The following is a 13,625-nucleotide window of genomic DNA, read 5'->3' as shown; positions in this document are numbered from 1 at the left end:
ATGGTACCGTCCTGTACTTACTCGCACCTTTCTCCGCCTGAATTGGTTGATCGGCTACGGCCGTACCACGCTGGTCTCTGTCGTCTCTCATATTTTTTCGCCAAAGACTATCTGTAAGATTATGCCTATCTTTGCTTCATCTATGCACATCATTCTGCAATTAATTATTAGGATTCTTACTTATGTTCGAAGCTTCAAATAGTCGAAAATCGGCATTCAGATACTCCGGGGTAGCGCCAAGTTGCGCGGGTACCTACACTGTGAACAAAATGTTCGTCTAAGCCGACAAGTGTTGGTAACACAGTCGAGTGCATCTTAAAGGCATCTTTTATTATAATGTCATGTATGCAAGCTGTAAGTTCAGTTGTAAATGCTTGTCACTCCTCACACTTGCCCTTTTATATTCTATCAGTTGCGCACTTCAGACACATATTGTATCGCTTCACAATGCTTATTTATGCTACAAGTTAAATCATTTATGCAACTTCCCAAAACACAATTGTGTGCCACATTTTGTAGTTTGACTCAATTTTTTGGGGGTGCATATATTTTTTTTAACAGAGTGTATATAGAAATGCTTATGCTTTTTCCTAGAGACATCAGATCCTCTTATGTCAGCCCTGAGGTGACTTAAAATATAGTACATTCAGAAATTGAAATATTACTATATCATCTAAGGTACTTTTAAAACATTGCTTGCTATGGGGGAGGGAGAATTTTAAATCTAAATTTAAAAAAATTAAATTAAGCCAAATGTTTTTGCAATATAAATATGGTAATACTGCTGTGTGAATTTGATATTAGTGAAATAAAAATGAAATCTTTTAGTGCAGGATGAAAGCACCAATTCATGGATGAAACATTGAAGAAGTGGGGGTATCTGTCGTTGTTGACTTCCTAAACCAAGCTCAAGTCATCAATATGTGGATTAATGTGACTGTGTCAAATGAATGTTTAGTAAAGAGTATGTGCTAGATATGTTTTGTGACTAGAATCAATTTTAGAAATTAGAATCAATTTTAGAAATTTAGAATTAGAAATTTGAAAGAGATTACCCACACTCTTTCAAAGAATTTACCAGCTCAGAATCATAGATTTCAACTTGCAAATAAAGCAGTTCCAACCAGAAAGGATTAAAATTTATATTTAGTTACCAGAGTTTAATCTTAGTTTCTCTAAAGTATGTTTGCAGTAACCTATTTCCTTTTTATCAGAATAAATTAATGTCATGCCACTAAAATGACATTTCCAATAACATAATCATTCTGATATTTAAAAATATATAGCAGTTGCACTGAGTTGGTACAATATTTAGTACAGTAAAACTCTGAATTTTCAGAATAAGACCACAGTCTATCCGAGCATTAGGAAAATCTAGATAATTGTATTATCTGTTTTATTATTGTTAGTGTAAAATATCCCAAAAAATTTGCTTTCAGCTACACTTTATGCTTTTGTGTAAAATCTAGTTGAAGAATGTGTGTAATTAAAACAAAATAATCAGGAGGAAATGTAAAAAAATTCTTTTAATGTTGGATTGAATATTTTGTGGTAAGTTATAAGGTAGACCAGCTAAAAAAGACATTTGACAGTTTTATAATTTTTACAATTTGGAATAATACCAATCCCCTCCCCTTTTTTAGTAGGGGCTATCTTAAAAAAGACTGGATTTGAATTTGCTGTCAAATTTAATATTATCCTATATACTTTTTTAATGTGTTATATTGTTTAGTTATGGCAGTTTTCTCTTTCAGCTATGACATGGTTCATTTTGGTCATGCAAATCAGCTACGTCAGGTAATGAACAGTACAGAAATTTATATAAAATCAGTTAAAGGTGTTAGTTATTAAAATATGGCATATCATCCTTTAGCCTTAAAGACTGATGTGTAACTCATAATTTTATTAAGATAAGAAGATTTAGAAAATCTAATAGTTTATCTCATTTTACTTCCTGCATAATAAATATTTTTTGCGTATGAACATTTGAAATTTTTTCAATATTATAATTTAGAAGTGTGGTGAAGTATCTTAGTTTCTTGAAAGTTTTCTGATTATTTTTATTGTCTAAGAAAGAGCTCTGTGGCTTTTAAGCCACTTTGCTGAAACTATTCTATTAAGAGGCAGAAATCTGGCAGGAAAAGCTTTTGAATGCATTATAATATTCTCTGGTGAATGATTCATAAATGTTAAACTTTTTCTTTTAATGCCATCAATAAAAGAAATGAAAAAATTAGCTCCTGCACTATAGAAATGCTTCAAATGCCACACTGTGACCGGCTCCTATAAAATTTTGTAATGAGGATTGCAGTACAAATAAAATAATCAAGAAAAAGTTAGACAACTTTAAATGTATTTTTCATGTTGTTGTTACCCTAAATGCTTCAAAAGTATCCATCATATCCATTGGTATGAATGCAAATTTTGTTCAAAAAATGTTTTTCTCATTTTTGAAAATTTATTGAAATTTTTGCAGCATTTCTTTCAAAGCATTTATTCTGTGTAAATGCTCAAAACAACATCAAGAAGATATAGGGTATCCAATTTCAATTCATTTGCTTTTCTTTTTATCAAGTGTATGACAGAGGATTAGGAGAGGATTTGCTTACTAAAAATTATTAGACAATTAAAGGTGGCAAGAGGAATGTTTCTTGTTCTATTTAGTGAATATGAATTGCATGCAAATCCTTTGCAGCATAAATAAAAATTGGATTCTCGTAATTTTGATGCCTTTGTTGATGCAACAAAGAAAGGTTTGACAAATAAAGAACCACAAGTAATTTTTAAAGAAAGATTATAAAAAATTGCAAATGATAGATTTATTTTTTATGATAAAATGCTTCAGGCAGGGCTAGAAATCTAAATGAATTCTGTAACCTAACTGAAAAGAAGCCAGATTCAGAAATGTAGCTTAAAAGCCATTCTGAAAAAATGTACATGCTATATTTGTTCATGTTAAAAAATTATTTATTATGCAAATAGCTAAGGGGAAAAAACTTAAATCCTATGGAATTCTCTATTATTAGCCAAATTGAGAGGACACGAGATTTCAGAAATTAAGCTTAAAAAATGCCATTCTGGCAAGTTCATTTATGACGCAGATGCAGTGTAGTGTCAGTAGACTTTTTGTTTTATTCACATCATAATTTTATTCTATCCAGATTATGAAAAGACTGAATTTCATTTTTAAAAAAATTAAAAATTGATGATAATGTGATGTGCTGATGACAGAAAGAAGCGTGTTGATTTTCAGTAATAAAGATAGAAATGTGGAAATGTGATGGTAACATCAGGTTATTTTCAACTCGATGATGTTCAGATAATGAAGGCAAAATTTTCATTCTTTAATACATGCATAATTAGAAATAATTTCTTATATTGCTAATGGCTTTGCTGGGTTAAAAGAAAGGTTATGTGGGAATAGAGACTGGCTTAATTTAGTTCATAAAAAACAGGATTTCTTGCTTTTGACAAATTTATTTTGATATTCAGAAATTGTTTTATTTGCTTGAAAGCTTATGGAAGGAGAGAATATCTTAATTCCGAAGATAAAGCACCAGATTACTCAATGTAAGTATTTTTATTTTGAAATAAGGAAAATACTTTTAGTATTTCCTATGTATAGTTTCTAAAAAAATAAATATCAAAGCAAAACCTAACTGAAACATAACAAAATAATTTATGAAGTTATGAAATAGGTTTCTTCTTTTCTTATGATCAACTTATATTTTTAAGATATTTTTTATTTGTGACTTTAACATTATCTAGATTAGATTATGGTCTTTTTTCTTCTTATACAATTATTTTTATTCAATCTTAATAATCATACTAAATATATGATTCGTATAATATATAAATATATGATTCATTTGTGAAGAAATTAGCAGCAGTTATAATATTTTTCCTTCAGAAATTCTGTCATAAAATGCTTTAAAACAAAATATAAAGTCTACCAGAAAATTCTGTCCATTTAGGAAGTGAAAAGGAATAATACACTTTTCATACATTTAAAAATATTTATTGTGCAATTTAATTTCCATTGTTACTTTGACCTCTTGCCAGCATAATGGTAATTTGTAAATACCATTTTTGTCATTTGAAAGATGTCTTGTCCTTGTAGACAAATAACTGAAGTACTCTTTGGTTGTTATCTGCTTCAGTTTTGAATATTTTTTCCTTCAAAAAATTTTGCAAGGAAAGAAACAAGTGAGGATCAAGGGGGACCGGGTTGTTAGGCCTGTGGAGTATGGTGGATGTGGCAAAATTTCCCAACCTAGCTCTACAATTTTCTGACGAGTCACCAAAACAACATATGGTCTGCCATTATCATGATGCAGTGTGATGTGCTTCTTATTGAATATTGCCAGCCTCTTTTCTTTGACTGCTTTGTTTAAATTGTCTGTTTGCTGACAATATCTCTCTGAATTGAGCTTTTCTAGATTTTAAAAGCTTGCAATGTATTGGTCCTTGGATCTTTTACTATATATATACAGCATTTTCTTATTCACGCTCAAACTCAGTTTAGAGGCGGATGGAGCAGGATTTCCTGGCTCTCAGTGTGCTCTTTTCCTAATAATGTTTTCATAGGCTATCCTTTTTTCATGCCCAGTTATCATCCTATTCAAAAAGGAATCATTTTTGTTCGAAGCAAGCAGAGATGTGCATATGCTGACTCATTCATGCAAAGTTTTCTTCCTTAACTCATGAACCATCTATCTGGAATATTTGTAGACCAATCTGATTTCCAAATATGATCTGAAATTGTTTGTTGAGCTGAAATAAGCTTTTCTGATATCTCTAATTTTGTCAGAACAGGATCTTGCTCTGCCGTGGTCTTGACAATATCGTCATTGATCAGGGATAGTCAGCCAGAAAGAGCTTATAATTAAGGGCGATATCACCTGCTTCAGATTTTCCTAACCATTTCCTACACATTCTATTTTAAACGGCATTTTTACCAAAAAATGTTACTAAATTTCAACAAACTTCTGTAGCATTTCTTCCTTGCTGGAATTCATATAAAATACTGTGTCGCAAATGAACTTTATCCATGTTTACACGATTGTATCTCACTTAATAATGACATGATACACTTTTGTTTCAGTTAATTTAGAAACGCAGATGTTTATAAATGCAATAATAAAGAGAGACAGTCATGTTTGTCTTTATATTATTCATTGCATTTTATTTTGATATTTACTAGCAAATTTAATAGTCAGAAAATATTTGAGCTTTTAAATACTGAAGTAATTTTCATCTGTTCCTGAAATTTCTTAAAGCTCTTCCCCCCAGTTGTTCTTATTGAAGTAATACTAGCGGTCCTGCAGTTTCTTTATGGAGTTATTCGAAAAACAATGTAAAATTGCATCGGAGTTGACATAAGCTAACAGAATTTTAATTGTCTGTAGCATATATTAATTAAATTATGAGTACCATTTTATGGTATTTCTTTTGTAACATTTTTACCACACAATTTTCTGAAATATATATATATATATATTTTTTTTTTTTTTTTTTTTAATTTCTGTCATTTGTAACTTTTATTTACACTGGTTATCATAAATTAAGGAAAAATCATGATTACTGAAAAAGTTGCATGTAGAATTTTATGAAACTTACCCACAATATACAACACATAGTAAAGTATAAAATAACATAAAAAGAAATTACCAGACAATTACGGTAATATAGAAATTAGCACATGTATAAAATTAACAAATCGAAGATGTCAGTTTGCTATAGTAAAAGTACCTTCAATATGGAATATAATCATCTCTAGAAGAAATACAGACCATTCAGCGATGTGTGATGCTTTCAGTTATGCGGTCTATCAGTTCCATATGAAGTGACAGCCATTGCTCTTGCAAAGCAGTTGCAAGTGCGGCAAGGGTCTAAGGGTGCGGATTGAGAGCAGCTAAACGTCTCCCTAAAGCATCCCAAACGTGCTCAATAGGATTTAAGTCCAGGGATCAAGCTGGCCACTCCATGCGCATAATTGTTTCCTATTGAAGATAATCATCTACGATGCGAGCCCTGTGTGATCTTGCGTTGTCGTCCTGTAACAAGAAAGCATCACCTATTGCCCCTGCATATGGGCGCACATAAACATCAAGGATGTCATCTCTGTAAATCTCAGCATTCACGGTTACCCTTGGAAAGACATGGATGTCTGTGCGTCCACCCAAAGAGATGCCACCACAAACGCAGACACTGCCTCTTCCGTATGCATCTCTTTCACGGATGTTTGACGGATGATAACGGGTTCCAGGTTCTCTCCATATCAAATAAAGCCTACTATCGCTTTCTAGACTAAACCTGGACTCATCCGTAAAGAGAACCGCCCTCCATTGAGCAGGCATCCAGTGGACATGCTGTCGTGCCCACTGAAAACAGACCCTCCTATGGCGTGACTTGAGCGGCACACAAATGGCTGGTCGCCTCGCATACAGACCACCTTCGTGAAGCCTTCTACGCACAGTTGACGTTGACGTGAACCTTCCGATGGCTGCAGCAAGGGAGGATATAAGAAAAGTCGGAGTAGCGGTTCTATTCCTGCGTGCGTGCATATGTCAAATATCGGTCATCGGCGCTCGTCGTAACAGTGGGCCATCCTTAGCTGAACCTCCTAGATGCCGAATCTGTGGTTTGAAATTGCCTCCAAAGTCTATGAATCACAGGAGGACTCACATTTAGCCATCTAGCCACTTCTGTTTGACTTTATCCTGCCTCTAGTCTCCCAATGGCTTTCCATTGTAGTTCTGCAGGCAAATGATGCCTGGAGGTCATTGTTACGAATTGGCTATCTCTCATTTCTGATGTCACTATCACTGTGAAATATGTGGGCTTGCTCTCAAACATGGACTTATTCTCCTCGTGGATAGCGTATTCCGAGTGCAGCGCCACTAATTTGCATATTGCAGTTTTACTCGGCTACTCTTACTTGGCAACATATTCAATTTTTACACGGTTTGGCTTATTTTTTAGGGAGTTATTGCTATTTTTGTGATTTTTCCTTAATTTATGATAACCAGTGTATTTTTACATCATTTATGTATTCAGGAGCTATGTTTGTTATATGATAGGAGATATATCCATTTCCTTTTGATGCAGATAATTTGAAAAATGACATCAAAACTTTGAAATAATAGTTCTTAGTGATTTAACAAAACATAATTCTTCATGGATTTTTTTTAAACAGTGATCAGAATTTCTATTTGAGAAATGTAGCTACTATCAATTTGTGAAGATTTTTGGATTTTAATGTAAATTTGTTTAGATTAATAACAGCTTCTTAATAAGTATTTGAGTGTGATATAAGTAATAAAATTCTTGTAATCAAGTATAATTGTGTATTTTTTACATCACTTTTGTCTCAATATCAAAATATCATTAATCCATTTCTCGCTTATGGAAAATATGAAAAACAAAATGTAATGCTGTTTTTTATTATTATTTAGGCTAAAGCAATGGGAGATTATTTGATAGTTGGTGTTCATACTGATGGTAAAGTATACTTTACTGAAATTTTTAGATTCTTTAATTTATTACTTCAGGATGTGTTAGCTTTCATGTTAACAAGCAAATGTTTGTTTCATTTTTAGTTTACTGCAATTCATCATCATATTTACAAATAATTGGCTTATGCATTTTTAATAGTCATTATATTGTATCTTATGGCTTACTTCTTTAAAAGTCGTTCATAAAACTTGGATTTCACCTCTTAAAAAAGGGAGGAACCCATAAAACTTCTTCAATAAAACGATGTGTAATTCTTCTAAAATCCACTTCTTTTTAGCAGAATTGGACCACCAGTGGCTGAGCATTGTTCAATGCTAGTAGTTTAGTCTGGGATTTGAATCCCAGTGAACGGGCTGACTGCATGGGCATTTTTATGGTTTTTCTCATGTGTAACATATATGTAAGCCATTTTCCCTTAGAATGATCTCCACAAAGGCTTCCCTCCCCTTAGGCAGACAGCCCTTGAGTGCTTTGCATTAATTAAATAAACCAAACCTTTTCAGCAGAAATTTTATCATGTACATTGTGAATGTTGGATTTATATTCACCATAGTAGCCTATCTCTGTTTTAACTTTTGTACTTGAATATATGCTGTGAGTGAACACTCATTACGTAAATGCTTAAGGCAGTAGTAAAATATGTTATATGTAAGAGTTGATATTAACACAGATGATTTGGGGTCGAAGATAATAAATACTTAATCGAATATAAGCTCCATGCTACTTTATGTGCATGTACTTTTGATCAAAATTGTAATTCAACCATTGTGCATAAGACCATTGCTGGTAAACATAATGAGCTCCTGTATATCTTCATTTCATACTTGGCTTGAATTGAATGTTTGATATCATCTAAAACTTCTCTGATGAATATTCTGATAGAGAAGTCAATCACTTTATGTGCATGATGAGCTCTGGTATCTCTTCATTTCACACTTGGCTTGAATTGCATATTTGATATCATCTAAAACTTCTGTAAAGAATATTCTGATATGGAAGGCAATCACATTATGTGCATGACTATAGATATTTTTGTTTCATTTATCTTTATTAAATGTCAGTGTTCAGGAAGACTGCTGAGTCATAATTTTCAGGTAAAGAGCATGTCATTTCTTTATCACTTTGAAACTGAATGACCAGTGCTAAATATGTGTTGTAAATGCAATAAAAATGGGCAGTGTAGTATAATCAAAGTTGCATGACTTTTCAGCACGATAAGCCTAAGATACAGTAAAATACAATTATGATGTTTAATAAATACAATTCTGATTCTCAGTCTAACATGTTAACAGTTATGGATACAGCACTAGCTTTTGAAATTTATAAGCTGGGAATAAACAAATTTTGGAAATATGTTTCATAATTTCATAATTAGTTTTTAATCTCAGAGAAAAAAGATACTGGATTTATTTATAATTTAGGAGGAAAGTTGTAACATAAGGAATGAAAAAAGTTATTGAGGAAATTACATATGATTCTCTTGAAAGAAAGGAAAAAATTGTGAATTTCAATGAGTTCTCCCCGTAATGGTGCCATATATGCATACGTCCATAATGATATTGCATCAAAAGTGAAATTCATCTGAGAAGAATATGTCACTATGTAACATTCTGTGTCATCACCATATAAACATTCTGTGATTCTCAAGATAGTGTCACACTGCATGTAAAGACACTTTTTGCCATGCTACAGACTTTATTTTTTATGCTATATTACATAGGTGTATGGTCCATATGAGCTATTCGCATAAGATGTCTGCTTTCTTAAACATTGGTGTATTGAAGTTGTTGTGGACCTATATTTCATTCTGTCGGTCCTTTCTGGACACATCTGTTAAATACTCACATGACAGTGGTAAGATTATAATGAACATGTGAAGCATAATAATCCACAGTCTAAGCATAGTATTTTCCTGCAATCAAATTCAAGCCCTGTACATTTCATCTTACTACTTTATAAGGTATATTTTAATTTTATAACAGTTATTTTAATTTTAAAATACTTTCTCATTGATTCTTGTTCCCACTTACAACTCCCTACCAGAATGAGTTTTTAGAATCACATTGAATGCAAGTGAGTAAGAAGTGGTATTTAAAGAAGGTTCAGCTTACTTCATAAGATAGAGCTAGGAATCCTGAGTAGCGCTTGTTTGCCTTAAGGCTAAACCTCTCTTGAAGCTGTTACACGCAGCCATATATTACGTGTCTTTTGATATTCACTGGCTAGTTTAAAGTAAGGGCCAACTATGTTAGATTTATGTTAGCTTCGACTAAGTCTCTTAGTTAGTTATAGTTTAGTCTTTAATTTTTATTCTGAGTTTAAGCCCAAGTGGAGGCTTTGTTGTAAGGCCAAGAAAGGGGCCAACTGTTCATCTTATTTTAAGTTAAATAAACAGTAGTTAACCCTTCTTGACTCTAGCTCTTTAGTTGTTTGAACTTGGTGGTAAGTTGCTTAGTAGTTCACTAGGTTCCTCAATGTTCATTTAGTAGAATAAAAGTGAGGAACTCTACAACTTGATGCTTGGTTTGCATTTCAGGTTAAATAAATAAAGAGGAAACAGCATTCCTATATGGAAAACTCATCCTTTCTTATTCTCTTGTACACTGATTCTAGTTAACATTACATGCACTTATTACATATGTGTAAGTTGTAACAGGCTTGATGATTTAAACTTTAAAGAGGGTGATAAAACATGGCAAAAGCAACAGTTTTCATGATACAGTGTCTCATGGAATTTCAAATATTAGTGTTACAATAAATAATGTTTGATATTTATAAGAATTATTTAAATAAATAACCACCAACTGCAATATATGCATTACATAGGTGGTCAAGTGATTGGCATACACTTTGGAAAATGTCCCATATATCAGGAGCAACAATGCTAATTCTGACAAGCAAATCTTCAGGAGAGTCAATGTACATCTTGTAAACAAGATTCATCTTCATATTTTATGAATAGAGATGTCATACTTTCTCACATGTAAATAGTTCAGTGATGCTTTCTGGTCTGTAGCAGAACTAATACATTTTCTCACCATACTGAACTTCTACTAAAGGTTTATTCCTAAAACCACCGTCAATTTATTGCAATTCATACATTTTCTCAAAGATAATAAAGAAAAATGCCAAAACAATTATTATGTAAAAATAATGGTTTCATTTAAATAGTGTAAAGAAGGTTATGGCAATGCAACTACTGTTGCTTATCATTCTGAAAGAGACAAATTATTTCTTTGTTGATGCTTCAGGTATAGCAAGTGGTTATCTTCTGATCATACAAACTGATCATACAAGTCGATTTCTTAAGGTATTTTAATTTCCTGATAAAGATTCTGAACAAGAAGACAGTGAATGCTTTATTAACAAAGATCACAATGATTTGAAATATTTTTCACAGTTCTACAGATACTTTGATCATTACACCTATGTTTCAATTGCTTTTACGAAACTTTCCCTAAACTTCTCCAAAGTTAAAACAACTACATGTGTTTAGACAAGCATTCAGTCCATCTTTGTTAGCACAATGCTTCAGCACATCATTATTGAAGGCAGCCAGCACATCAGTAATTCAATCTGAGTTCAAATCAGTCTCACATATCTCTTAATCCTAGATCATTAACTTTTCGCATTTGCTTTCAGAAAAAAACTGATCCAAATCTCGAAGGCCACTGAGACAAAGATTGTATTGCCCATTTCTCGATGGACATTTAGTATATTAAAGTTTCTGGCAGAGTGGTGGCAAATACTTTTTTCCCCAAGAGTAATGATTTGATACTGCTATCATCCATTGATTTCTTAGCTCTTGCTCAAGTTCAGAAAAACAGCTTAAAATAATTGGTATCAAAGTATTCCACAAGCCTTAACTTGGAACATTTAAAATTCAACATATAGACACTATTTTATCACCATATTTTATGAACAGATATCTCATACTTGCTCACATGTGAATAGTTCAGTGATAGTTTCTGGCTCATAGTCTTAAAGGTGTGGTTAGTATCAGTAAACAATAATACAAGCATTGAGCTTCGTGTATAGTCATCACGTGATTTGTAATCTCCGGATTTCTTTTTGAATATATGTAAAGATTAGCCAAGGACATTTTGACAGTTGAATAATGCTCTGATCAAACATAAATTGAAATTCTTCCTAGACTGCATTCAATAAATTGGAATATATTCATTTGGATTATTTGATTATGGAAAGCATGCTAGAGCTAACTGCCTAAAAGACAGGATGCTTTTGCGGTGACATTTTTTTGAGAAAATGACTTGTGTTCATATTGCACATGAGGGAAACCATGAAAGGCTTATACAGTCAGTCTATTTGCTGGGATTTGAACTCAGATTGAATTACTGATGTGGTGGCTGCCTTCAATAATGATGTGCTGAAGCAGTGACGTTGTGCTAACAAAGATGGACTGAATGCTTGTCTAAACACATGTAGTTGTTTTAACTTTGGAGAAGTTTAGGGAAAGTTTCGTAAAAGCAGTTGAAACATAGGTGTAATGATCAAAGTATCTGTAGAACTGGGAAAAATATTTCAAATCATTGTGATCTTTGTTAATAAAGCATTCACTGTCTTCTTGTTCAGAATCTTTATCAGGAAATTAAAATACCTTAAGAAATCGACTTGTATGATCAGTTTGTTAATGTCTGCTATGATGAAGGGACAAAAATGTTTCTGTTGCAAATTCAAATCCAGATTAAGAAGTCCAGTGTCCTAGATCTGTACAGAATGTAGTATTTGCTATAAACAATGTGGATTTGTCAAGAGTATGTCTAAAACTTTTCATTCAATGAATTATAGAAATTTTTCAATCAGTGTTAATGAGAAATTTATATTTCAAAAAAGAGTCTGCCATAAAGTTTCTGGAAGTGGATAATAGTAAGTCGGTTATGATGGCTGCTATAAATTGTTCATTGAATAACCTGAAGTTTTTTAGAAATCACAAAAATACACTTTTGAGTTGATCAAAATTTGCATGATAAAAACAATATTTCCTTCTTTCTGCTTATAACATCCAATATTTCCTTCTTTCTGCTTATAACATCATCTAGAATTATTACATTATTGAGTGTGGAAGTGATTTCTTTATAATTATATGAATTATGGTCTGTGATGTTGTCTATCTGTAAAAATTGAAATTTGTTTAGAAAGCTCCTCAGTCTGAATTTGTAACTTCTCATCTAGGGTACTAGATTGTTGCTTAACACTGTACTGACTGATTGCCTATTAATTGGCTTTTTATCGCAAACGCCTATCGACTGATAGCCTATTAAACAGCATTTTCCATCAACACCTACTGACCCATAGCCTATTAATCAGCTTTTTTTCACCAACACCTACCGACCGATAGCCTATTAATCACTTTTTTCTCGGGGCTACCTAAAAATAGCATATCAATCGGTAACCAAGGTGATAAACAATTGCCATTTGCTATATCATCTGCATTTTATTATTAGTATTGAGGTGCATTGCTTCATAAACTCCCACATTTTCACACCGTTTTTAAAAAATTTACCATTCACGATGAGAAAAAAAAATGGTACTGGAGAGTTTTATTTAGATGATTTATCAGAGTGTCCTGACAGTTATTCAGGACAGGGAGAATCTGTGGCTGAGCAGCAGGTCAGACGTGCGTATGCTGTTGGACTGCCAATGGTCGGTAAAGTGTTAATATGGATTTGTTGAGTGCTGAGCAGCTCATATATTTTATCAACCACGTAAGCTAAAGATGCTCGTTACAGGCAGCAAAGATCACTTGAATGCAATTTGATAAGCAGCTAAGTCACGATGACCTGAATACTGTTTCTTTAAGATAAATAACTGTAAGATCAGTAAGTTTTGTATGCTATTGGGAAGGGCACATATTGCCAAATTTAAAGTCCTGCAAAATTCACTTGAATTTAGCATTTGCTGATTTTGAATTTAATAGCAATCAGTTTGGCTTTAAATGCATCATATTTGTCATTTTCAGGAAGGTTCAAATCAATGTTTCCTACAGATTCCAAAATCTCAGAATGAACAGTAGAAACAGTAACATAAAATTTCATTTCATTACTGTTAATATGACCTAGCTTGATTCCAGCTGAAAGAATCACCAT

At 32.6% G+C, this 13,625-nt stretch overlaps 1 protein-coding gene across 1 annotated transcript in view; it reads left to right on the top strand.

Annotated features, from left to right (window-relative positions):
* The window catches only part of Pect (phosphoethanolamine cytidylyltransferase), a 94,256-nt gene that overhangs the window by 16,515 nt on the left and 64,116 nt on the right, over nucleotides 1-13,625 (top strand). The window contains exons 2-3 of the mRNA XM_035358379.2: nucleotides 1,755-1,797; nucleotides 7,458-7,503. Coding sequence (XP_035214270.1) covers nucleotides 1,755-1,797; nucleotides 7,458-7,503 — 89 coding nt within the window. The remainder of the gene's footprint in view (nucleotides 1-1,754; nucleotides 1,798-7,457; nucleotides 7,504-13,625) is intronic.

This window comes from Stegodyphus dumicola, chromosome 3 (assembly GCF_044657685.1).
Source record: "Stegodyphus dumicola isolate Sdum_Otavi_A_Nest chromosome 3, ASM4465768v1".
Taxonomy (NCBI): Eukaryota; Metazoa; Arthropoda; class Arachnida; order Araneae; family Eresidae; genus Stegodyphus; species Stegodyphus dumicola.
The sequence above is the reverse complement of the archived record's forward strand: the minus strand, read 5'-3'. Positions and strand labels throughout refer to the sequence as shown.